The following is a 27,282-nucleotide window of genomic DNA, read 5'->3' on the forward strand; positions in this document are numbered from 1 at the left end:
CTCGTTCTGCACACGCAAGGCTGCGTCCATCCCACTCCCACTGGCATCACGGCCATGGAATGCTGAACTCCACATTTTTCATTCAGCAAGGAAAAGCAAGCCTTTCAAAGCCAATCAGCTAGAAATGTTGCTTTGTTTTTATTTTCGACTGAACTTCCTGGAACCTATTATGTGGCTGTCAGGGATGTATATTTAGCTATGGTAACACGGGGCCTCTTCGTCCCCTTGCGCCACTGGTCATGTCACCCTCGGATAAACAGAAAAGTATTGGTTATCCCTTTTGTCACCTTAAAAGAAGGCTGCCGTGGGTATTGTGTGTGTGTGTGTCTGTGTGTTTAAGAGAGAGAGAGGCATGGCCCGGGTGAGAGACAATAAAGGATGGGATGGCTGTGGACATCACACCAGGGAGGTGGCTCATGCTAGTTTACCGGGTGGTTTGCCAAACATTACCTTTACACACAGGATGGGATGCATTTGGGTATGCAAATAGTGAGCATTTATCGTTGTCGTTAATTGCAAGTGAGAGCACACAAACACACACTAAGTCATACAGATCTGTGTTAATCAGGAATGTAAACACTTTCACAATGAAAATAAACTAAAACATGTCGGACTGGACATGACCGTGACCATTCATCAAACGTCGACTCACTTTCTGAGCAGTAGTTTCTCGATTGGTCGAGGTAATCCACTAATTGCAAAGAGCTCTAGACAGCATACAGAACCATTTGTTGAGCTGAAAACCCTTTGGTATGAAGGGACACGGAACGGACATGCCCCTTTAGTCTGTTGATCTTCTACTGGATGACGCGATTAGCATTTGAAACTTTGATGTCACTCGAGAAGAGCTCTTGTTTAATCAATCCCATAATGGTCCTAACAAGTCTGCTGAGAGAGGAGTGAATCTTGGTGGATTATTCTCGATGCCACCATACAACTGTGGTTCAAGGGTCAAAGACATTCAAAGCGGATATGTTCAAAAAGGACAAATGACCGGAGGATACACTATCAAATTGTTAACCTCCACAGGACAAAGGAAGCTCAATGTGCAGCCATCATATTCCCAATTTATAAAGCCATATCCACCAGTTTTCTGAACACGTGATTTATCCCCATTTACGTGATAGCCTTTGCTATTTTTGGCGAATAAAGTAATTCAGAGGCACATTTGACCTCTAGACATCTAAAGGGGAAACCTAGAAAAGCTACACTAACAGACAAAGCTTTATTCTGCTGACAATCAACACCGGCCTCTCTTGACATTTGCAGCGGTGAGGATTAAGGAAAAGTCTAGGCCTGCAGTCCATTGCCTTCTCCTTTCAAATCTTCAGACATTTATTTTCCTTGGGATCGAACGGGGTGGACGACCAGCCCGCTGTTTCTTCTATATAAAGAGCAGCCCTATACATCTGAGGTGTTGAGTTCACAGGAATGTGCGCCTTGAGCCCTGGATTAGCATGACCTATACTTGACTCAACAGTAACAGTGATGCCACTGGTTCACAAGTTCACTGGCCTGCTGACCGCGGTGTCTGAGATACACAGCCCAACCCAAAACTCCCCTACCCTCAAAACACCCCAGCCCCCACCGCCCCCCAGCCCACGCCATCTGAATGCTGTCCCCCTCGCTCAGATCCAGGGGCAGCTCAGGCCCTCACCCTCCGAACAAACAAGACGCATGGCAACGGTTGTTCCACAAGTGTCGGACCCCTGGTCGTAAATCCAGCCTGGGCATTTCAGCACTCATAAACTGCTCAGCTCCAGCAAGTCCAGCCGGAATTTTTACTGTTTAAAACCAACAAGGACTTATCAGCATAGCTGGGATGGCTGGAGATGGCCTCGTATGGCCAAAATATGGTACGAGCTGGGGAGGGTGGCGAGAAGGAGCACGCCAAGAGGGATCGTAATTGACCAACACACAAATCACGTTGTTCAAATCAACATCTGCTTTATGACAGGATTAACGGGTTTAATCTGAGAGCTAGAACAGGATTTCAAATGAAATATCATACAAATAAAAAGAACCAGCACACGATTTGACAAAATGTATAAAATACACGGGTAGTATCAATATCAGAGCTTGGAGATGCTAATTATTTATTTGTCACGTTGGGAAAAAAATAAAGCATCAAAACAATAATGTCTGTGTGCGTCTGTGTGTGTCTGTGTGTGTTTGTGTGTGTGCGTGTGTGTGTGCGTGCGCTTGGGTGGTGGTGCTCTTGAATGTATCGTCAGGTCTATTTTGCTTGCGGGCCAATCAACACCTTCTCGCGGCGGGGGTTGTTAGCATGTCTGCCGGTCAGCTGCATGGGGCGGTCGCAGCCAGGCCGGCTCGCTCCCCTGTCAGCGGGGAAGCTTTTGTCAAAATTTGTAATGGGCGGCACTGATCCACATGCTATTTAAGACGGGCCACATCAACGGCTTTGAAGGGCCCCCGCCGCAGTAAGTCACCTCTTGCTCCCCCTGATTCAATATTTACGCCCTGCAATGCAGACAGTGTTTAATCAGCCTGTGTAGTGGACATGCCTGCCCACTAGGTCTGCTCCGCCAGCTGCCAGCTCACACCACCCACCCCCCACTCACCGCCGCCCCCGTCCCTGGACACGACAGTACTTTGACCTATTTCACCTCCACTGCGCACGCCGCCTTCAAACAACCCAGCTGCAGACCAGAAATAGGACATCTTTTAATGCCAACCTCTACTCAGAAGACCCCAGTGGAACTTCTCCCCTCCCTCCGCATCGGCGTGAAACAGAGGGGAGGGTATGGAAGGGGCGAGGGAGGAGAGAGACAACAGCAGCCACTCACTGAATTGTACTGAGACAACAACAACAACAAGTGGGCTGGGGGCCAAGTTCAATAAACATGGTGGTGCAGCCGACCCTGTCACTTAAACCCAAATACATACTCTACAATTAAACAAACAGAAATGGATTCATACACCGTTGTACTATTCTGTTATTAAGCTGACTTTTTTTCAAAAGGGAAGTTGGATAAGAGCAGATTTTTATCCAAAGTGAGTTTGACAAGGGAATTCAGACGCAGGTCATCAAGGAGCAGGTATGGATTGTGTTAAACAATTGTTTTGCCATGGAAAAACAAAGTCTAAACAATAACCTGATTCATGTGATCATGAGTTGGACCAGAAACAGAAATAACAGGACTGTTTTGAGAACGAAATTAAGTTAAACTTAAATATTAACCGGACAGGTGCAAGAAGTAATGATTTGGTAGACTGCACACATAGAAAATCATCCACATCATTTATTAAATGTTAAATTAAATTCTGCAACCAAATATTCTGCATATGCAACACTAACGTATACCAAATTCAACACATCTGAAAATGAGAATCTTCGCATTAAGGAACATTGCCTATAGTTCCCCGCCAATATGTTTGCATTCCACCACACATAAGGTTGTGACATCGCCGTAAAACCTCATAATACCACCATTTGGCCAGCCGTAGTGGCAGGACCAGATTTTCATGTTTCAAGATCCCGTCCACACGCTTTCAACGTCAATGGAAGTGAACAAAATGCCGTAAGGAAGCAGGGGGAAAGAATAAAACATCCGTCGTTTTATACAGCTATGCACAGAACCATTGTTAAAGACAGGGTGAATCTCCAGCCATGGTGATAAATCAAAAATCACTCCCGGTACAGTCCTTCAAATACATGCGTTACAAACAACTGCGCGCCAGCCGCAATGTTCCCGGTCAAGTGTGTATCTGTGTACGTACGTTCACGCATCTGTGAGAATATCAGTTTGAAACTAATGTGCAATGCAGAGCTTATCCGATTGGATATGTGAATTACAATGTCCGTGGTCACAGCATCCTTATGGACCATGAAATAACAAGCAGCTGTGTGCATGTGTGTCAAGAGACACTGTGAATGTGTGCGTGCATGCGTGCGTGTGCGCGTGAATACATGTATGTGGGGGGTGTGGTGGGCAGTGCTGCCGAGAGGTTTGTTAACCCCGTCCATCAATGCAGTCTGGGATTCACAGTGGGGCGCGGGAGGCTTAAGGAGGTGAGCGCCACACAAGACAGTCCATCCCAGCAATACTAATATTGGCCCTTATTTTCTACAACAACAAAAAGCACCGCACCCCCACCCGCGAGCTCCTCCACACCGCCACCGCCTAGAGAGCTGGTGGACTGTACCTTTTGATTTGGCCGGCTTTGCCGCTATACTGAGGAGATTACTGAGGGTAGCCCCCACGATTCGTTCCAGCAGACCTTGTATTGTAATCATGCAGTAAAGCAATGCATGTTCATGTTCCCCCTGATCAATAGGTCACACAGGGTGGCCTGCGGTACGACCTTAGTCGAAATTATCATCATCATTATTATGTGTTATAGGTCCTTGGATGAATAAGAGGGAGCAACTTGAGGTGACTAGTGACTAATGCTATGATCGTAGGATGTTAACTGGAGAATGGAGCCAAGGATGGAGGGTCGTGCTAGCTTTGGACGATGAATTATAGGCTGTCTGACCAACACAACTGTCTGACCCACCCCGTGACCTATAAACCCTGGCACCACGCCAAGGCTCATTTACATGCAGCCGAGTTCAAGCAGGAGCTTAACGTTTGTCTTCCAAATCATAACTTAACGCCATAACTTAGCCAAATGTTTCAAGATAGTAAATCACGTCAAAATGAAACTTGGTGCTGTGTGGCTTATGACAGCATCTAATCACGTCGACCACCCAAATATGGAAACAGGAAAATGTTATTCAAATACATCACCCCCTAGGTGGTCAGTACAAAGAGAACAAAAGCATAGCAAGTGTTGCCATTGTAACCCCCTCCCCAACCCTTTGTCTCAAGACACCCTGAAGCTAAACTTGCATGCTGAAAACAAACACTTAGCACCTCCAAAAATTGCCAATGCCAGGCTGTATTGTCAATCTGTACTATGCAGTCCGGCCCGCCAAAGTGTCACCACGTGCCGGCCGCCCTAGGGCTGTTTATAGACCAGACCTCCAGCGTTAGTATCTGCCGTGGGTCGTCCAAGGTGTTGAAACGTCCCAAACCCTACCTAAATACCCCCTGCTCTTTATTGGTGTTCCATGCGCACAGTGTGAAGTCATTAAAGAGGAACTCTGAACCAAAACCCTCGTTGACCCCCGGGCCAACAGCAGCGTGGTGGGCCTCATGCCAAATGTCAATAACCACCTCATAAGAACATCCTTAACAGGGAATTACGACACAATCCAGGTAGGGCAGAGATAAAAAAAAATAAGCCTCCAACAAATGGTTCATAGTGGACAAAACATTAGCAGAGCCTTGACCAGTATAGAAGGCTATTCCTAGGCTGTGAAGACCATGGTTAAGAGAGGAGAGGGGGGCCCTTTTGATTTTGTTTTGGGGGCTACTGTGCACTTCCGATGCTTTCCATAGCAAAACGATTGTACCTTTGTATTATCTAAATTCAGTTTTATACTATATCGTTGTTTAGATTAAATAATAGTAGGCCATCGAAGAAGGAATCAACAACGAAGAAGGTGAGGACTTTTAGGTACATTTCAGGGGATTTTCCTGAGAATCCGTGATGAACACAAGGTTCACCCGGACCAGTTTAGTTTAAGACCATCATCGAGGAGGCATCATTGTGGGTCTGAAGACCATCCCTGTACCCCAGACCGCCTTTATTCGTCAAACCCCCTATTGAGGACCAGTTTGTGTTCCCCTGAGGCTTTGTCCACTCCGCTTCAGCCATCGCCTCAAAATCCTCCAGCCTAGAGACCTGGGGCCGGACCACCACCAGCACCAGCCCCGGCCCACCTACCACCCTGCACAGACAGACACCCTGGAGCACTTTGATTAATGGCCCTCTGCTGGGACCCTCCATCCACTCAGCACATTGTTGAGAGGCTCTGAAACAGGACAACAGTTGCATCCCCTTTTCACACTAGGCCTAAGCCCTGCCTGTCAGGCCCCGGTTAGAGCACTGTTAACTGGCTAGATTTACAGCTACTAACCAGCGCTAGGTGGCAGGCTGTCTGGTGGAGGGAACCCCCCCCATTAAATCAAGTGACATTTGATGAGCACTATTACCACAGCGTGGGCCAGGGGATTATCTCACCGGCTTACTTGCAACACTGGCATAATTTGAGATGGCACACATCAAATGCTCGTTATTCAATGAGTTGCTCCCCGTTTATCTCCTAGTTGGTTTCATTAATGTGGGCCATGTGTTTTCCTGATCACCTCAATGTGAATCAAGGCACTCTCGTACCAAGGGCCAAGTGAGAAGACTTGGAGGCTCATCGCTGATCGCCTTGCCAACTTATTAACCTTGCCAAGCGGACGTGTCCCTGGGCTATCATTCCTCCTTGACATGGAGGGATATGAAGACAGGGGGGAGCCGCAGACAGGATACTTTCCAATCCAGGGCAATGGAAACTCTGCTCTTCCCATTTAGCAACTATGCAACACCTCTTAACTCAGGTTGCTCTTTGGTGGACAGTTGATGTCAAGTCCTGCCTGCGCGAACCACATGTCCTGTGAGCTCCTTCCCCCTTAGACATCCAGTAACCACTAACACCTTCGCAGTATCTGCGCGATTCCAATGTCCAACACAGGCGTCAGCATTATTACTAAATGTATAAAATATTTTTGAAACATTTAATTCCCCAAACAAGCTATTGAACAATTTGTTAGGCTAAGGCCCCATGGATTTCAAAAGGAAATTAATTTTTTTCTATGTATTTCTTTGTATGCACGTTAAAATAAGTATACATATGTTTACTTTTCTAGGTCAATTTATTCAACATATTTTCTTGGTTGTTTTTTTACAGCAACTTAAAAATCTGTTTGAAAACAAATGAATGTGGATCTCGTGCTTGAAAGACTTCATAACTTTGCTTTGCAACCTCCTCTATAAATAACGTTTGTTATAATAATTAGGACTAAACATGTAGGCCATTGACGTGACAGTGCAGACATGCAGAGAGTTTACATAAGCCAGATTCTCCTTAAGCCAAGATACTTTTGTGTGTGTAAACATATTTCCTTTAGTGGCTGACCGATATGACTTATGGGGTCGTCTTCATCTGGTATCCGCCAGCTGCACTCCGGCACCTCAATTGGAGTGATATATGTCCCAATATCAGGTGGCACAGGGGAGGGAGGAGAAGAGGGGCAGTTGAAGAGTGAGGTTAAAAGGGCAGAGGGCCGAAGCCTGGACAAGGCTGGCTGAGCACAGCTGGGGGAAGGGGTGATGGGAGGGGGGGGGGAGGCCACGCACTTGACCTTGAAATAAGACAGAGAGACAGACAGAGACAAAGCGAGAAGCGTGCAGGCTCGCTCATGTTGACAGACCTGCCAGAAATATTAGATGAATTAGGACAGGTCCTAAGTTATGGGATGGATCAGTTCAATAGAAACAAAGTTTTTTTTTAGATTGCAAAGATGTGAAACACTGCAAGAATGTGACAGATCTTAAGTCATGCCCTTACATGGTGGATGTGATAAAACGCAATGATTAAAGCCAAATCTAGCAAATGAAAATAATACAAATAAAAATCGAGAAAATTGCCTTAAAAGATTCTTCGCTCCCTTATAGTCACTTATACGGGTGCTGAATTGCCTGTTGCCAGGAGGTCAGCGAGATAATTACTTGAACGGGTCAGTAATAAGGTCAGCCTCCATGCTTTTCCTTTGCCGAACCCACTGCCATTGTGTCTCCCCCCCCCCCCCTCCCGTTTGCACCCCCCCTTCTTGAGCGGCGCCTCCGGTGCCTTGCAGGTGATTCCAGTCAATTAGAGGTGTGCTTGTGAATTGAGTTAGTATTGGGGAAAAAATAAAAGGGAATGAAGGAAGCTGTCAGTCAAAGGGCCACTCTGGCTTGGAATCTGGCCGACGTCTGAATCTCTAAACCTGTATTTGTATGAATAAAAATGAAGGGATTTAGGGGAGGACTGCTTCCTAGACAGACTCACCTTCACTATAGACTGAGCAAGGGTTGGTGGGGGAGGAAGAGAAATAGATCTCAAAGAAGAAAAAAAACAAAAAGAAACCTGGGACTGAAGCAGACTTCTGCATAACAAAAGGGAGGCATAGGAAGGAAAGATGTTGGGCATGGGATTGAATACAATGTATGACTGAATGAATCACTGTATCTCTATCCTACTCTCCCGAGGCATCAAGAGCGGCCGCAACACAAATCCACCGAATTATTCAACAGGGGATTCAGACAGATTTGTCTGTTTGATGTGGATCCCACACACCATACCTCAGGGTCAATGTCTTGCAAGAGGCAGAAGACTCAATCTACAGCTCAGTGATAAAAAATAAATAAATCAAATGCAAAGAAAACGTTATGGCATCAAAAAATGATCATGTCCTGCATGGGTTAAGAGATTTGGGCCTCGCTGTGCGGCCCAAACCATACCTCAGAGCCAATTTGTATCTACTAGTTACTTGTTAGCAATTCCAATGTTGTGGCTGGATTAGGCAGACCATGCAGGTCCACATAGCAGCGGTTGTCATCGGCATACGATGCATTTAGTCCCAAGCCCTCTAACTCATGAACAGCAGAAGTTTCACATGATCGGGAGGGAAAGGACTTAACAGCTCTAACGAATATTAACTACATGGAAATAAAGTAACTTAAAAATTAATAGTATATAATAAATTAAGGTTGTGCTCACATCCTTATTACAAACCCTGTCTGTGAATAAACAGTCCCTCCTTAACTCAGATCATGGGTCAAGCATTCATATAAAAAAGAAAACGTCCAACTGGGATATGTCATGTATATTCTCTAAATATTTTAAGATAAGTATTTTGGAAACTTATATTGGTCACTAAACAGTGGGGGGGTGGGGGGGGGGGGCAAAAAACTGATTACGAGAATATACTTCTGGAAGAATACTAGAAAGCAGCCCTAAGCTGAGACATGCCATTTAAAGAGGAGCCCTAAGCCCAACTTCATCTGCTATGACTTTATAGAGGAGTGAGGCAGCGCTGAGCCGCTGCAACACATGTTCCCTGGCTGCCCATAACTGGGGTTTCTTTGTTTAGAAAAGAAAAAAAATATCCACCCACCAACACCACCACTGCTCGAATCAAGGAAAGGTCTTCAGTCTTCCAGGACTTGTAGGGAATTTTTTGTCTTTTTTTTTTATCGTATGAGACAACACTTCCTTTCCCAGAACAATTTATCTCTCTGCTTGACAAGACCGCTAGCTATATTTACCCAACTAAAATTGCAGATGATACACCTCCAGCTGTATCGCTCTGCAAGCACACATGCCCCTGTCAATCACACAAATACAGAACCTTCAACAATGGAATGAGAGAGTGAGAGCGAGAGAAAAAGAGACAGAGAGTACACAATAAAATCAGAGAAAGAAAAAGAGAAGAGAATCAGAGAATGAATTCACAAAGAGAGCCTGTGAATCAGAGAGAGAGAGAAAGAAAAAGCCAAAATGAACGTCAGACAGAGACGATGGAGAATGAAAGAGAGAGAGGGATGCTGAGGAACCTGGTGGGGTCTAATCCATATTTTCCTTCGCTGGTTCTGGCTTGTGTTGTGAGAGGCAGCTAAGGTACACAACAGACCAAACGGAATTACTGGGCTTTCAATAAGCCGACAGCTGGGCCCGGGAGCAACACAGCCCACCCTGAAGACTTCACACACAGTGTGTGTGTGTGTGTGTGTGTGTGTGTGTGTGTGTGTGTGTGTGTGTGTGTGTGTGTGTGTGTGTGTGTGTGTGTGTGTGTGTGTTCTCCCACCAAGTAGACTTGGGTGAGTGGGGTTGAAAGAGGGAAAGTGAAAGAGAAAGACCTAGTGCAATTTTGTTTTGCTTCCAAAAAAAAATGTAAGTCTGGCCAAGCACACAATTAAGCCTCTTCTTCATTCTGTATCAGTTGAGTCTTCCAGTCACGCCAAAGTGCATGGACATGCCGATTGAGAGACATTGAGACAAGGAGTGATTTAATGTACGGTTTCTAAATATTCGTCTTTTTGCCATCGAACTTAATAGTAATTTTGACTTGATATTCCGGATGTCGTCTCACCCACAGAATGTGGGTGAGAATAAGGGTTGATGTCAAAGATATGAGCAACGCAGGCTGCTCAGTTAAAGCCATGAATCACTGGCAAGGTTTTGGTTGTTTTTTGGCACAGAGTAAAGGTTGGGTGTGAGAAGGGGTACGGTGGTTGTAGTGAGGGTGGAGAAGGACGAAGGGTGAAAATGTGAAGCAGATTCCTCTCAGGCCCCTGGCGCAGCAGTGCCTGTCCATCTCCTCTGTCGGTGGAGGCATTCCCAGGGGGAGGCCAACACACACACACACACACACACACACACACACACACACACACACACACACACACACACACACACACACACACACACACACACACACACACACACACACACACACACACACACACACACACAGAGAGAGAGAGAAGACTGGAGGTCCATGTGTTGCATCTCTCCTCTGGCTGCCGGCTGCTACCGCCGCTGGCCTGCCCAGCTTCTCTGGACCCTTCCAAGCGCTCTCATTGCAAAGCCATGACGACACACAGGGTTAACCGCCGATCTGGACTGACTGCCTGGCCCCCCAGGGACCGAGGACTAGCGGCGCTCAGTTTACACACACGCGCTGGAGCTCGCACGAGATCAATCACTGTTACCACGGTTACACCGCGGGTAGCTCAGATCTTCAGTCCTCTACAACCAGAGAAACAAGTATAGAAGCTAGACAAATGACAAGTATAGAGACGAGGGGTCCTTGTCCAAATCAACTGGTCGAGCAAGGCGTTAACACTGCCATGGTCAGGGGGTATATTCCCACTGGGGGCCACCCTTGCCAAGAATGTATGCTCTCAGGGTATTGCAAGACATAAAAGCATCCGCCAAATGGCATATATATAGAGAGAGAGCACGTGGAATGCTTTGATACAATTTGAAGCAATCACCCTAAAGACAAAAGATATTTCAGGAAAGGTGATTTGGGATTTAGGGGACCAAGGCAAGCTGGCCAATTAAGAAATTGTTAAATAGTGGTTGAACATATTACTCTGTCCTTGCAGGTATTCAAAGATATATATACATTCAATATTTTTTAGAAATGACACGAATTCTACTTCATTCATGTGGAATCTGCAAGGCTTTAATAAGTTTGTCACTTTCTGTCTGCATGCCATCCCTTGCGTCGTTTATCTTGTATAGTAATATTTTTGTCACATTCTAATATTCAAATATGTAGATTTAATATCACTGTATATTATGCTCCATCCAATAAATATTCAAACATTTGAGTACCTCTCCTGGTAGGCAAATAAAATAAATATAATTTTCCTCCTCCCACAAAGCACTGCTTCACCGGGAAACATCTGTACAACAGTCGTACCCCTGCCTATAACCCCGTCCCCAACACTGCCGTGTCACTCAAAGGAGCATTTGGATAAAAGATGAGCAAACAGCAATCCTGTTTCATTGGGACTCCCGTATGATTCAGCAGCCACAAAACAGCCCCATGCACGGCGACACACAGAGAGGAATAATATTGACAATGCGAAAGGCCACAACGTTTCTCCATGGAAATATACACCCCGCACCTGATTAAATGTCATATTACTCCTCAGACACGGGATAACCCGACTCTTTACAATAGCAAATCTGAATATGCTCAACCTCGGGGTCTCAGCTAGCTAGGATTTACCCAAGTGATGTATTGTACAAGAGACACTTGGCACGGCTAAGCCACTGCTGGAACAGGAGGATCAGAAGAGGGGAATATAGCACACGGTTTCTATCTGGCGCTAGGAGCTGGTGAATGGTATTACAGAAAGACAGATACATCTATGGATATTATAATAAACACAGATATAATTTTTGACACTAATTTGATCGAGGGCCTGACTAACATAAAACGTGTGAATATTTCAGAATATTTTGTTTTTTGTAATTTTTCATTTAAAATTTAAAATGCATTGGCTCAATGTGGTTTAAAAATCATAAATTTAGTAATTATGGATCTATAGCAGATAAATTAGGGATATGCAAATGTGTTCGAGGCCTGAGGGATGTATAATGTGGCCGTTGAAGCCCTTGGAGACCTTGGTACCTGTGATCAAGGGCTGTACAACTCATTGAATTGAGTTGACTTGGTGATGCATCTGATTGACGTGTGATGTTTGGATGAACTTACCTTTAATGGAGTTGAGGATGTCCTTGAGTTGGGCGAAGCTGCTGAGCAAAGGGTCTTGTTCTTCATCCTGGTCATAGAGTAAAAAAAAGGGCACATAGTTTGCATGGTCTTGCACCATTCAAGATGATGAGGATATCTGAGGGCAAGCTGTGCAAATCCAATGCTCTGGTTTTGCATAGAATTTGAATAAAGAAGGCCCAATCTTTTAGAAGTAGTGACAAATATCTGGGAAGATTCTTATTCTTAATTTTGCAACCGGATATTTGCGTTAGAATTTACTTTGGTCAACGTTTACTCGACAGACCAAACTGGTTTAGTGAGAAAAATAATCGAATTAGAGTTCCAGTTAAATGTTACTTATGTTGAAACAAAAGTGTAATAGTGCAGGTTTTAAGTATAACACTTCTATAAATACAGTATTAAATACATAACATACCGTGTATACCGATTTTAATGCGAGTATTGACAATTAACATGTCCTCTGCACTACTCAGTTTCATATTCAAAAACATAGTTATACACAAAGTATACCTCAACTACATCTACATATTGCAAGGTTTCCCACAGCCGTCCATGGACGAAGCGGAGAATTACCAACTGCCTCTACTGTCACTTTGCAGAATAAATGGCTGTGAAAAACGAGATGGGGATGACGATGAGCGAGTCCGTTCTCTATATGATATGCTATAATACAGGCTGATAAAATATACCCTAACAAATAGAAAACATTGATGTAATCAAACAGAGGCAGGACTATGAGGGGACGGAGCACTCCGTTCTACCCGATTAGGCCCGGTATTCACTTAGGGTGCAACAGTTCTATTCAAAAGAATCGTACTGCCAGGGAAGACACGCACGGTTCGGTGCATGAACGGGTACAGTTCAGAATGGATTGAAACACAGTCGGCAAAGAAAAAAAAGACACCTAATTTAAGCTCATTTTGACAAAGCAGACATAAAATATCAGTGTTTCTAATAATTATATCATGGGGACTTTGTTACTGGCTGGGTTAGGGCTGGGCGATATGAAGATATCATACCGTGGACGATATGAAAGTGTCTACCGGGAGAGATTTGGCCATATCGTTTATACCGAGAGAGAAAAAAAAAAAAAAAAAAAATTATATTGCACTGCACTGACTGAAGCAAGGCAGGTGTGAGACTCACCTGTTAACTTGAAAAAAAAATCTCATTTGTATTGAAGAAACAGTTCTATTTTTACCACCAGCTATTTGCACAGCACATAACTTTATTTTATAAGTGTATAATTAGTATTTAAAATATTTGTGTGATGCTGTGATTTTCATTTTATATTACACTGCACTGACTGACAGCCAGGCAGGTGTGAAGCACACCTTTAAAAGAAAATTGTATTTGTATTGAAAAAACAGTTCAATGTTTGCACTATATGACACTGCAGTTAATGACAGATTATTTGCTACTTACTCCTTTGTAAGCATGGAAATTCAAGTTCAAAATAAAATAAAAAACTGATCAAATGTGAAGTATGGTTATTTTAAGCCATTTATTATTTTAATTTACTTCAAAAATACCATATCGTGATATATATCCATATCGTGATAGAAAATTACTCATATCGTGATATAAGATTTTGTCCATATCGCCCAGCCCAAGGCTGGGTATATAATAAGTATGACAATGACCAATATCAAATTGTCAGTGATTGTGGTGCGATTGTTTGTTGGTCAGAAGATAACATCAAGATAAGGGCCACAGTCAGATATGCTCGATCACGTGACTTTTCTGTTTGGGCACGGAGCAGGAACGAAGCATTTGATGACAGAGAGCCTACCCTGGGGTAATAAAGGTAAAACGAACCGAACTATTAAACCCTTCTTTATCACCTACTTCCTTAAACATGCAATGCTCGTTTAGCGTTTTGATTTGAGATTGCCGTTGCAGAGCGTTCGCCCATCAAGGTTTTTAGTTGTAGATCTTTCTTTTTATGTCATAGCCAACCGTCAGCTATTAGTAAGTGGGAAGGGCTGCTGTATGAGACAATCGGGCATTTAGACTGCTCTAAGATAATTTTTGAGGTCAACATCAGGGCATCTCTTTTGGTTTGGGGAATCCAACTTGACTCTCAATCACATGTTCGAACACAACGTCAACAAAGCTCAACCACAGGTGTGTTGATGCAATATATCTCAATACTTTCTTCTGCTCTCTCTAACTCAAAAATATTGCCTACAGCAGTCTCTATATCCGGTTTAATCAGATATGATAATGCCCATTTTCAGGGTACAAACCCACAATCCAGCTTGCCACCATCTCCGAAGCACTTGCCCCTCCACTAAACACTTTTTGGTTGGTTTGTATTGGCCACTCTTAAAGTCATCAAATGTAAGATTGAGCCCCTCTAAAATAGTGGGCAGGAGACGATTTTACGATTAGTTAAAACAAATAGTGAGCAACAGGCTTTTTCATTTGTAGAATACCAGTATATTAATTATAGGATGGGATTTTACTGATAGCATTATATGAATCACTATCGATCAGCATTGATTACAGATGCGTCAAAATTATTTTAAACTAGGTGAAATGTTACACATTGGGACATCGATATAAAACATGGCATGTCAATTATTCTTCTAAAGAAAAACGTTTCTGAAAGTACATTTCTGAAAGAATTCTGAAAGTATTTGTTGTCAAACAAAATTCAACAGAAGTCAGCATTTCATAACAGCGAAACTCATTGCCATTGCAACACAATACGGTCATCTCAACTTCAGAAAGTTCAGAGTAAAAAAACTAAATTGAGATTGTGATGAAAGTACCAGTGGAGTGTGGGTGTTCCATCTAGAGTTCCTCTTGATTGCTCCAACCACAGTACCGATCTCTCCTTGGACGATGTAGATGTTCTTGTCCACCATCCTGCCTTCTGAAATGAGAACAGAAAAGTTTTTCTACGGATAATCGTTTCATCCGCAATACATTTTCAGAAAAACCTTGACAGGTTACCTTAGAAGATATATTGTTATGAAAATACCATTCTACATTCAATGTTGATCACATGCTGTCATCCAAAGCACCTAAGAGTGAATGCATTTAGATACATTAAGAAGGAGGTGGGGTTAGGAATCTTGCTCAGGTAGACTGCAGACTTTGGATTCTAGCCCAGAACCTGTGAAATAAATTGTAGCATTGTTTGTAATGATGCAGTCCCCTAGGCTTGCACTACACCCAACAGGTTAACCTTCTCATTGAAAGGATGAAATACCTTCTCTTGGGAATAAACTATCATCAAGAACAGTTTAAAATCCATACCGGTACACACAAATCCCTACCAAAAACATATAGATTACACAGGCCTAGAATACATTGACCAATCATTATGTAACAAAATATATTGATCCATTGGTAGAATGCATTGAATTGTTATGGCAATTCTCGTAGACAAACGAAGACATTAAGACATAATCCTTATTCCAAGGCTAAATACAGATCTTGCGAACTGTCTTCCCGAGTTTACCTGGAATAACTGGATGATCAGCTGATTAGTAAAATGACGATGCTAACCACGTAGGTCCATTACCATCCCTGCTAAAACATATAATACGACATAGACCACACTTAAATTGAGACACACTCCTCTAATGTGTAAAAATGCGTTTCGTTTGTACTAATAGCAAAACTGCGATGTGTAACCAATAAAACCGGCTGTGTTCCTGTGGTCAAGTTGGCATAACATGCTAGCTTGATATCCACGTCATATTAGCCTCAATTTCCGCCTCTATCTTTCTACGGCACCATGGGTAAACGACAACATCCACAGTGCAGGTATGGTGATGTCAAGATTAAATAACTTACCTCTGTGTGGTTAAATTACCAACTTCAACACAAGATGGAGTCCTGCAGGCGAACCACTGGGCTAACTGGCTAGGCTAATTGAACAGGCTAGCCGGCTAACACTGAATAGGTAGACCAATAGGAAGTTCAATACGCGACAACAGACCCAGGGAATCTACAGTTTACGGACATTTACACCACGTGAAATACATTATCGGTAGAAATTGATTTGCAGCTTTGATAACAGGAAATATAAGTTTGTAATGTGTTAAATTTAAGCAGCTGTCAGTCTTCTTGGTAAACACACTGACGTGGAAAACCCTCTGTGCTCTCGGCCAACCATGATTCCTGCGTTTGATTGACCGACAAGGAAACCAATCGCATTCGAAGTATTCTTTAATGCACTATGTTGCTATCACTATATAAAATACTATTTGTATGAAATGTTACATTTCGTACTATTAATTTTTAATTGAAACCCATTTACAGTATAAAGTATAGCGTTCACTACAGGGATTTGGTAATTAAGGCGGGATGATGTAGCAGGGTTGTACGACTCGTTTCGTGTTTGGTTGAGCGTGTTGATGACGACATCAAAGGGGTGGTTTATGCTAGGGATTTGCATCATGGATGCATCAAATTGGCGAGTCCATGCAATATTTCTGCAGTCAGGATAGGAGAGATCTAAAAATATTTAAATAATGTTTGATTAGATGTTCAAATAATTTATTTCACCAGTATTTAATAGCATTTTACTATTTGGTCACACTTTTATCCAAAGAGATACATAGTGCGATCATTAATGAGCAGGTAAGGGTGCGGGCATCTGGCTCAAGGATGTCTTATGAATTTTGATAATAATTTACCAATTTGTTCGTCTGTTGGTCTCATAAAACAGATAAATTGGGACTATGGACATGGGGGATTGAACCCAGAACCTTTCAACTCTGAGTTAAACACTACAAGACTGTCTGTCCTTTTGAATATGTGTCCATAGAATCAACACATGGACATATGGGACAATTACCTATCCATATTCATTCTACCTTAGGCAGATTCAATATCGAAAACCAAAAGTAAAGACAAATAATTATATTTTTTATCACATTTGTATAGTTCATACATTGACATATCTATTAATCCCAGATCTGACATCATAATCCAATCATTTTTTGGTTTGTTTCCCAAATCACAAATAAATCTTCTAATCCATATAAATGTAAAACCCTCATCCCATATGTAAAGCTGAAGAAGGCAAAAGTCTGCCGGGTGCACATGTAAACTGAAGAGGAAGTCAAAGATGACACTCATGGACGATGATACTATAACCCCCCCAGCCCCCCCACCCCCTCCCCCCATCCCCATCCGCCCTGCTTATAATATTGACAATACATAGTTTAATGTCGCCATTCTCTATGCAAATGCCCTGTTTTCTTATTATCAACAAAAAAGAATGACCTTGGTTGGATTAGTACAACATTTTGACGTTCCACCCACGTTTGCATCTTTCAAATCCATGGAGGCCATAGAGACAGGAGATCGGAGACTGCCTCATCCTCCTTTGAATGTGGAAGTCCAAGGGTCTTAATATCGTCTGACTATTGTCTCACTATTGCAGGGGGCGACGCCTTTTACTCAAAGCAGCCCCGGAATGTGCACGTGGCACTGCGGGACGTTTGTAGCTGAGAGTGTGAATTGTCTCTTGTCTCGTGACTGTTTGTCTGCGTGTAGAGGTATGGTGGTGGTAGTGGTGGTGGCGGGGGTCCGGGTGGGGGGGTGGGGGGGGGGGGGGGGGTGGGCTGGGGGCTGGGGGCTGTTATGATTGCATAGCTGCTACTCTACAGTCCCTTATCTTCCCCGGTAGATATCAAGCTGTATACCGAAAGTCCTGCTCTGTGTTTCCAACATGTACCCCCACCATATCTTGCCCGATCTCTGTTTGCTCTTTTGCAAAGTGTTTGATCACCTGTGCTTTATGTTATTCCTCGACGTTTCATGCACAGACAAAGAAAGGCGACACTCACCATCCCCAGAATTCAACTCACTGAAATGAACTGATTTCTCTGAGATTTGTAGAGCAAACTACTGCTTTATGGCTGAAATGAAGTGATACTTTTTAAATGACATGTCTAACTAGGGAAATCACTTTTCTTTGTTGGACTGCATCACTGCTGAGATAATGACAGAACTACATTCATTACAAAGAAAAAACACATTTAACAACGTTGCTTCCCTAACATCCACCGACATGCGGCAATCTATCCTTCTGTATGAAACATCTGGAGCCCTCTTGATTACATTTACATCATCGAAGCTGGAAATATTTATGTAAGGTTGCATCTTGGAAGTAAGTGTGCTCATTAGTCACCACACACTGAAGAATAAGGAGAGAAAGATTCGAGCAACCATTTCACTACCCTCGCCCTGAAACTTGTGTGTGTTCAAATAAAAGCCCTTTTTGTTGGATGTTGTAGTATACCATCATATTTAATAGGAAACGTTTTTCTTTGTAATTAACTTGAAATGCACTTAATACATATTATACAATACAATGATCTTTGTGTAGCTAAACAACATGCAAAATCAAAACGTAATAAAAGATGCCTAATTATCTGTTCAAAGCCACTTGACTTCATGTTACACAAGTTGACACTGTGTATGTTACTATACAAGTAACTGTTTAGCTGTTTATGAAAACTGTATACTGTACTGCGAATTTCCATTTTGAACATAACATATAAAATGTAGGCCTAGATAATGAAAAATAAAGAAAATCCCCGGCCCAAACAGCCACTGTGAGTCACATAGTCTACAAGTGTGTACAATCACATAATAGTTTCATATTTCGCAAAAGGAGGCATGCATGTGATAGAGTGAAATAGCCTACATGAGGAACAATCTATCGAACCAAAAGCACTCTGTCTTGTGATTGTGAGAGGAATGAAACAACTGATTCGTCATATCAAAGTATCATAAAATAATTAGTATGTATGAGAACATTTGAGACCAACATAAATGGTGTACACAATGCTACACAATAAGCAAGACCATGAACGAACAAAAACAACGATGAGATAACGAGCAGAAAATACAACACAACAGAAGTGGAAGGAAAATGTGTGGAGCCCATGGAGCAGCAAGTAAGGTAAAGTGAGATGTATTGTTGCGAACAACAACAACAGTCACGGAGTCGGCGGACAGCGGACGGTGGACGCTGCGTGACCAGGCGTTGTGGAGAGTGATAGAGAGAGATAGACAGATAGAGAGAGATTGCGCGTCCGTGCGTCCGTGTGCGGGGGAAATCGGTGGCAAACTGCAGCACGGACCAGGAGAGGAGGAGGACTTTCTTTTATCCGTGCGTGCTTTTTTATACTTGCCGTGCGTGTGTTTGTGTGCGCTCGTAACACGGGCCGAAAGGGGCGGTAAGGGGCAAGTAAAAGCTGTAAAGTGGGCAGTCCTTCCTACAGCGGACCTGTCGCGCACAATATTAAGCATGAAGTCAGTCCCTCTATGTGCGGGGATCAAACCTCTCCCTCCACTACTGCTGCTTTCATCCATGATCGCGCGCCGAGGAGCAAACTGACCGCTTTTGCACTCCACACACGCGGGGAACTTTGTGGATGTCACCAGAAAACAACAGTCCTAGGACAATCATTACGCAACAACTACCTTGCTTTTTCCACGGATTAATTTCTCAACACCAGGATTGATGTAAGTCCTGTCCGCGAAATGTCAGATACTTGTTGTAGCCTTGTTTTGTTTTGTTTTTGATCCGTTGTGTTTATTTGTGACTCTATGCCAATTAGTCTATTGGTATACTCTGAAGGTGTGGGCTAGATCTGTAGATCTGATACTCAACACCCAACAACATGACATTGTTAAAACCAGCATCACCTGCACGGAAAAGTGGACATCCTTCCCGATCAATACCCGGTATCTATCACTGTTTCCACTGGTCTGCCTTTAGCTTGGAGGGAGTTTAACTCACTTAGTACTTACTCTTGATCTTCCTGATTTCGGTTTATAGGCCTACTGCATATATCCCTTTGCGAATTTGGGGGATTGCGACAGGCCTAACTAGATTATGAATGTAATCCTGTATTCATATCCTCCTGTTATATGTTGGATTACGAGACGGGAATGGATAGAAAATCCAATGTTACGTTATTTTATTTTATTTAGTAGGCCTAATATTTTTGAACACATTGGTATTTTAAAACAACGAAAAACGAGTTCCACCCTTGCCCTGAGCCCGGCCCAAGTTTTAAACAATACAGACATGCCTATGGCTCTAATGAGGAAATGTTAAGGGTTTTAGGTCAGATCATGTCACAACAAATACAGCCCAAAAAAGTAGTTTGCTCCTCGAAGGAAATTCATTCATTGGAATAGCCGATCGCTCAGTGATGTATTTCATTTCAATTTTTATGTCATGTTCTCGACACACACACACTCACACACACACACACACACACACACACACACACACACACACACACACACACACACACACACACACACACACACACACACACACACACACACACACACACACACACACACACACACACACACAGACACAAACACACACAAACACACACACAGACACACATCCCACTGGAGTGCCGCTGCGAAATCTCAGAGGTCAAAAATATTTGGAGATCCATTCGTCATTGATAGGTGGCAGGTGTTCCCCGCCACAGAGACCTCCGATAGAAAAAACAGAACAGTAACCCCCCCCCGCGCCCCCACCCCCACCTCCTCCTGACAAAGACAGGCCTTATATTTACAACACGGCCGTTCGGGATGACACATAAATTGTGGTTTCCTTTCCACATAATGCAATACAATATACAGGCTTATTGCTATTTATTTAATTAGGCTTTGTTATTGATTTATTTTAAGTGATAAACCTGAACAACACAAAGTCAAATTACCGCTAAATGGCAGTCCAGAAATAATAATGAAAGTTTAGGATTAACGAGGCCAAAGGAGGCAATAACGTACAATTAAAATGACAAATTGTGCTCCGAAAATGCAATTAACCCTGGAAAAAATATGGAAATAAATAAATAAAATAAAAAACACATAAATATAGTAGGCTTCATATTCATAAGACTATAGGCATTTTAGCCATAACACATGTATTGTCCAATATTTTCCAAATTATTTGATTGATGTGTATAAAAATGTATAGCATATAGGCATTAGGCAACGTCAAAATAATCTGCCAATTTGCAAATATTCAAGAATTTTGCTTCCAAATATTGGAAGAATGAATTGATCCATCCAAAAATATCCATCAATTCTAAAATAACAAAAAAATATCAGAATTATGAAAGGTACGTGTCATAGATTTTTCCACCACTGCAGTGGTCACACAAATCGTAATAAAAATGTAATACAACAATTTCAACAATAACATCTGCTTCACAGGCCTATTCTGAAGCGTGTTAAGAATAGGGAGGATGTTTTGTGTGATTATTTTCTAATAAAATAGGAAGACCATATTATTCGTCTAGCATTCAAGCACTGAAATGTTTTTTGATTTGGTTATATCAAATATGTCAAAAGTAGTGCCATCGATAGCCAGTAAAACACAAATGCAAAGGGCAACGGCCTGGCTCGCCTACTTGTACCCGTTGCGCATGTGCGTATAGGATATTGTTTATCCTCATCTAATTAACAGCTGGCATTTGAAGAACTCGCGCATTTCTGCATGCATCATGCATGCACCATGATATGCAAAGATATGCTATTTAAAAAGTGTTCAGGTTATTAACAAACTAAATATCCCAATAATTAGGCCTACATTATTTAGTATTAGGCCTAACCAGTAAAAACATAGTCTGTCTGTCTGTCTGTCTGTCTGTCTGTCTGTCTGTCTGTCTGTCTGTCTGTCTGTCTGTCTGTCTGTCTGTCTGTCTGTCTGTCGGTGCGTGTGCGTGTGCATGTGCATGTGTGTTATTTATTTTTTCCTGCCGTTGTGGAAAAAGCTCGACCTGACTCACTCCTTCAATCATATGCAAATGGCTGTTATAGGAGGGGAGAAATTAACATCTACAAACACCGGAGTGAAATTCCATCTGCCGCCATCTCGAGCAGCCGCCTAATAAGTTCTCAGACAGCAAAGTGACACACATCTTAATCAACTCTTAATCCTGGGAATTAATTCTCCACGCGTTTATGAATAATTCCGGGGCTAATGCTCACGAGTCCGTGGAAATGCAAGCAGACTTCCTGCATGCTCCACCAACAGATGGACGGGCCAATCTTCCTCAGAAAAAAAATGAACGGCTCCGCAGCCGACCCCCCCCCCTCCCCCACTTCCATTATTTTATTATTATTATTATTATTATGAGATATCTATTTTAATGAGATCAATGTAATCGAGCCACTGCGCATGCAAAGCAGCCCATCTTATGCAAACACGCGCCTCTCATCTTGTGCGTCGGTCTCAGATCATTTGCCTTTATTGTTGAACATGGATGGCCTATGAATTCAGGGGCGCCTCTCAGGCCGATTCCGCCGCAGCAAGCGCTTTCCGAATGACAGAAGTCGTGTAGGGAGTGATGTAAAACAGTAGGCCAGGCATATATCGCCATATTGCGTTCTTGTCAGGACACATCTGATCATGCATCAATTAAACACTTCCAATAGGCCTATACCTGCGGAGATAAAAGGGTGTCATTACAGCTGTCATAATTAGAGTCTGACGGGAACCCGTTCTGTAACATTTTAAAATGGCGGGTTAGAGCAGCACAACACATCCGAACAGCAGGTTGTCAGCCCAAAGGTCAGCTCAAATGTCACATTCACATTATTAGACCGCGGAGGCCATCATCCATCCACCGAATAGCACGACAATGAACCACCCTCATATGGGCATATTATCATATATAATCCCGAAACCTGTGTATAAAGCATCCCCATTCCGAATAATAATTGTATTAATCGTGCGCCTATATCATCACTTAAAACAACGAGTGCGCGCATATTTCCGTACGTGGGATTTTGTGAGTGATATTTAAAGGTTATCTCATCAGATTTTCAGACCTACACTTATGACACTGATTACGAGCAGAGGGTCGGGTGGCCCATAGATCACCGCGCGCTCCTTCATAAACCTGATTGACATACTAAAGTTCCCCAAGGTTTTCCGCGTGCGCTCGTTAGTCCCTCTGATAGCTTGTTGGCCATATTGAGCTCCTAGAGTTGGGGGGAGGGAGGGCTGTACTCGATTTGGAAATATAATCATGTCGCGCCTATGAAGAGGGCCACTGACAACTTGTACCACCCACCCACACAGGCACGCACACGCACGCACGCGCACACACGCACACATTCACACTCTCTTCATCCCTGCCAATCCCTACCTCGCCGGCTCGCCCCAGATTCTCTCAGCACCGCATGCACGCAGCGGCATCCATCACTTTCCTGATCGGCACCAGCAGTCACTCATGAGTCATGATACACATCTCTGGTGAGTCGTAAAGACGCGGATTAGATAGTCGTAAAGAAAAGGCCGCTTTACCGCGGGGCCTGGAGCCGCCGCTGCCGCCGCTGCAGGTAGATCTGACGGCACTTCGGAGGAGGCGCGCGGATCAAGCGTGTTTGCAAAGTACCAACAGCCAAGGCGGAGTACCTTTGTCTGTCTTTAGATTCCAAGAGGGACAAAAGTACACAGAAATGTAAACTACTTATGTATTACATCATCTGCTGTTGGTTTTGCTTCAGCGCTCACTCTAGTGATTGGCGCGATACTTTTCAGCAATGGAGGAAACTTTTTTTTTCACCAAGGAAAACTGAGCTTTTTGACCCGCAAGTCAACTTTAACCCACAAACCCATATGGGGGGGGGGTCATTAATACAAAACCACAACATAGAGCGGGATGGGCCCCCTCAGCACCGACTTGACCTTATCTTAATCTCAGACTGCCTTTCCCATCGACACGTAGCCTCGAGCAGATAAAGGAAAAGAGAAAATAACAATTTTCCTGTCAGTTTAATCTTTCTTTATAACACTCGGGATTTTTTTTCTCAGGGAGCTCAAACAGAAAGCAGATGGATTTTCTCTTTCAAGATTTCAACGGTTGTGTCTTTTTTTTAGGTGAATATATATTGATCGAAAACCAAAGCAAAAAACGAAACTATATATTGTGTAACTTTATTTAATAAGAGTTATTATGTTGACTAAATTTCATGCTTGGTTGAATGAAGAAGAAAACTCGAAAAATATTCGGTTGTCAAACCAAAGTGTGTGGTTATAACTTTGCAACAGGCCTAGAAAAAGCATAAAAACACAACAGGTGTTTTAACACAATTCTCATGGAAATAAATGCTAGGTATTTTTCATTCACTAGTTAGCCTATGACTGACTATTTACTTTCAACTATTTGGTTTACAAAAACAATCAGGCCTATATAATCTTATTAATTTATAACCTTCGCTATTAAACACCCTCAACTATTCAATCCCTCATCAAAACTTTTCGTGCCTTTAAATTGGATTACCAATCGTTGGCTACTTGTTTCAGACACAATTATTCATTTTTTTGTTATGTTGGGTAGTAGTCCATTTAAGTGCTGTAATTTAAAAAAGAGTGGTCAAAAAAACTGAACACACATATGGAACTTATTTTGCCGAAGTTATCAAGTATATAAATACTTCACAGTATACTGGGAATTGCCCAGTAGACGCAAAGAGTAGGCTCTTGCAAGGAGAAGTAAATTCGTTTAAACTCTCGGCCTGCATGTTTTATTAGGCTAGCCTACATCTTATTGCATACAGTAAAAAAGGATAGTGAAGCTTATTGTATATATTAACACAAGTATACATCAACTCCAAACAGCTAAATATAATAATAATATTAATATAAAGGACGCTGTGGTCTTTAGATTGTAGTCCGCCCGAGGTGCTGTCGTGGTGGGGAGAGCAGGGTGTGGTGTTACTGCTGCACACAAAGCTTGGCACGCAACCTGCCGTCACACACACACACACACACACACACACACACACACACACACACACACACACACACACACACACACACACACACACACACACACACACACACACACACACACACACACACACACACACAAACAGGCTAGCATGGTGCTTTACGCACGGGGAGTAAAGCTGTATACGTTGTATAATTCCTAATTGACTAACTTTGATTAGACAGCCACGATAACTTACAAACGAGACAACGTTGTACCGTGAGTAATGCGCATGTGCAGCTGGACAAGGCGGAATGGATGGTCGAGAGTTACCTGTACATGAATGATTGTCAACAGTATAAACATTTTAAATCCTTCCTAAATCCTTTGTGTCTATTTGGACACAAATACAGGACAGACGACACAACATCCCAGAGAAACTTCTGAATACATTCAGGCCTTTTTGCTACTCTAGTCAACTTGATTCAAGCATTATATGTTGATTCAATTTGTATTCAATATAACGACATTGTAAGGCTTCATCTTACTTCTGCAATCTCCACTGTGATTGGCCAAAGATTAATTGGGTGTCGCGACCAACCTGACGACCCAAGTGATTGAAGAAGGCCTAAATGGATGTCGCAAGTGACATGAGGAGCCACGTGATTGGCCCATGCCTAAGTGGATTTTCTAAATTAAGCCAAGCCATCATAAATCTCTGGCCCCGAATGAGTGATTGTCCCTCACATCTCCTACGTGTTAACGACGCTCGTATAAATAAAACCGCCATTTATTCTCGGCTCGATTCCGTCTCGGTCTTGTCTGGTTGCTATTTTGGGGAGGACGAGTTAGGCTACAGGAATACATGTGTTGCTGTGAAACGATGCGCGGGAGAGGGATTTATGTAGCCGAATTTATATAGTCAGATCCTCATCCATAACACACAGTGAGACCTATATTTTGCTTTCTCGTGTCAACAAAAATATTGCTATTTTTATGTATTCGCAGGATATTGATAATGTCCTTTCGTAGCCAAATCCCGGTGTTATTATATATTTATTGATAATTCTATTGACAGGGGTAATTAATTCTGTTCACTTCTTGTAAGCATATTATAATATAATATTTTGGAATAAATGGCAAGATTTAAATAGTTGAGTTAAAGTGGTGTGTAGGCGTTACTGTTGGCTAAAGGACATCGCACCTTGCTGTTTCCCAGACCCTGGCAGGCGGGGTGATGGATTTTAACCTTCTGGCGGACAGCGAGGCCCGCAGCCCGGCGCTCTCCCTCTCCGACTCCGGGACGCCGCAGCACGACCAGGGATGCAAAGGCCAGGACCACAGTGGTGAGTCTTGTTGAATGTTTCTCCTGATTTCTGAATCAGGGTATGATGATAAGGTAAGAAATTTGTGGTCGCCTAGGAGATGCAGCAACACTGATAAATGTTAAGGTCCTATCGCTATTTTTTTTTTTTAAAGATTATATATTTTTTGTATTGGCTGTCGATTTCTCATGAACAATGGCATGTCCACCAAAAATATATATCGTGTAAATAGGGTATGACATCGATATATTATATGTATAATAATTATCTAGGCTAGGCTTATAGAATAATCATCATCATAATAATAATTATAATTGTTATGATTATGAGTATGATTATGCTTGTTATTATGAATATTATTATTTTAGCCATACCTTATTTAGGTTATCGTTAGGCAAATTTTCCTAATTATAAATGTTAGGCCCATTAAAAATATCTTTGGTGACTATGGACAGTTTTAAACATAAAAGCACCACAGGCCATGTGATCCGTCCTATTCAATAAACAAACCAGGAGGTCGGCCTGCTATGTTTGTTTTGGATGAAGGGGGCATATACCAAATCGAAACACGGTGGTTTTGTAATCCAGAGGAGGTGACAGAGGGAGGTAAGGCCTATTATAAATTATGACATCCAGCTCAATAGCAAAAGCAGGGCGAAATCAACCAGCGTTCATCTGCATATGCTTTGAATCCCCGCCCGATAATAAAAAAGCAAGAAGGCCTACACGTCAACCAAATCGCTGCATAATGTGACGCGTTAACGACGAACACAAAGCGCCGTTGATGAAAAAAAAAAAAGTCGACCTTCTGCATTAGTAGGCTATGATAATAATTGCTCGAATGAATATAACAAAAGTAGACTACTAGACTCATTCAGAAGGAGGATAAAAAAAACAAGCTTTCTATTGTTCACCCGGTTTAACTTGAAAGCGTCGGCCGAGACAGTGGATGTGTTTCAGGAGGGTTTCTAATGCGGAGCCAATGCAGATTGTGATGTAAAAGCCTCGCAACCGCGCTGCACCACGCAG

General features: G+C 42.7%; 2 protein-coding genes across 2 annotated transcripts in view; one reads left to right on the forward strand and one right to left on the reverse strand.

Moving 5' to 3' along the window:
• Positions 1-16,359, reverse strand: part of LOC130404161 (Golgi-specific brefeldin A-resistance guanine nucleotide exchange factor 1-like) — a 78,807-nt gene extending 62,448 nt beyond the window's left edge. Inside the window, 3 exon segments of the mRNA XM_056608795.1 lie at positions 12,177-12,243; positions 14,975-15,078; positions 16,008-16,359. Of these exon segments, the coding sequence (XP_056464770.1) occupies positions 12,177-12,243; positions 14,975-15,070 (163 nt within the window). The 5' untranslated portion in view covers positions 15,071-15,078; positions 16,008-16,359.
• A 3,131-nt stretch (positions 16,360-19,490) lies between these two features.
• The window catches only part of LOC130404667 (pituitary homeobox 3), a 14,787-nt gene continuing 6,995 nt past the window's right edge, over positions 19,491-27,282 (forward strand). Inside the window, exons 1-2 of the mRNA XM_056609525.1 lie at positions 19,491-19,697; positions 26,148-26,274. Of these exons, the coding sequence (XP_056465500.1) occupies positions 26,166-26,274 (109 nt within the window). The 5' untranslated portion in view covers positions 19,491-19,697; positions 26,148-26,165. The remainder of the gene's footprint in view (positions 19,698-26,147; positions 26,275-27,282) is intronic.

Source organism: Gadus chalcogrammus, chromosome 15, assembly GCF_026213295.1.
Source record: "Gadus chalcogrammus isolate NIFS_2021 chromosome 15, NIFS_Gcha_1.0, whole genome shotgun sequence".
In the NCBI taxonomy this organism is placed as follows: domain Eukaryota; kingdom Metazoa; phylum Chordata; class Actinopteri; order Gadiformes; family Gadidae; genus Gadus; species Gadus chalcogrammus.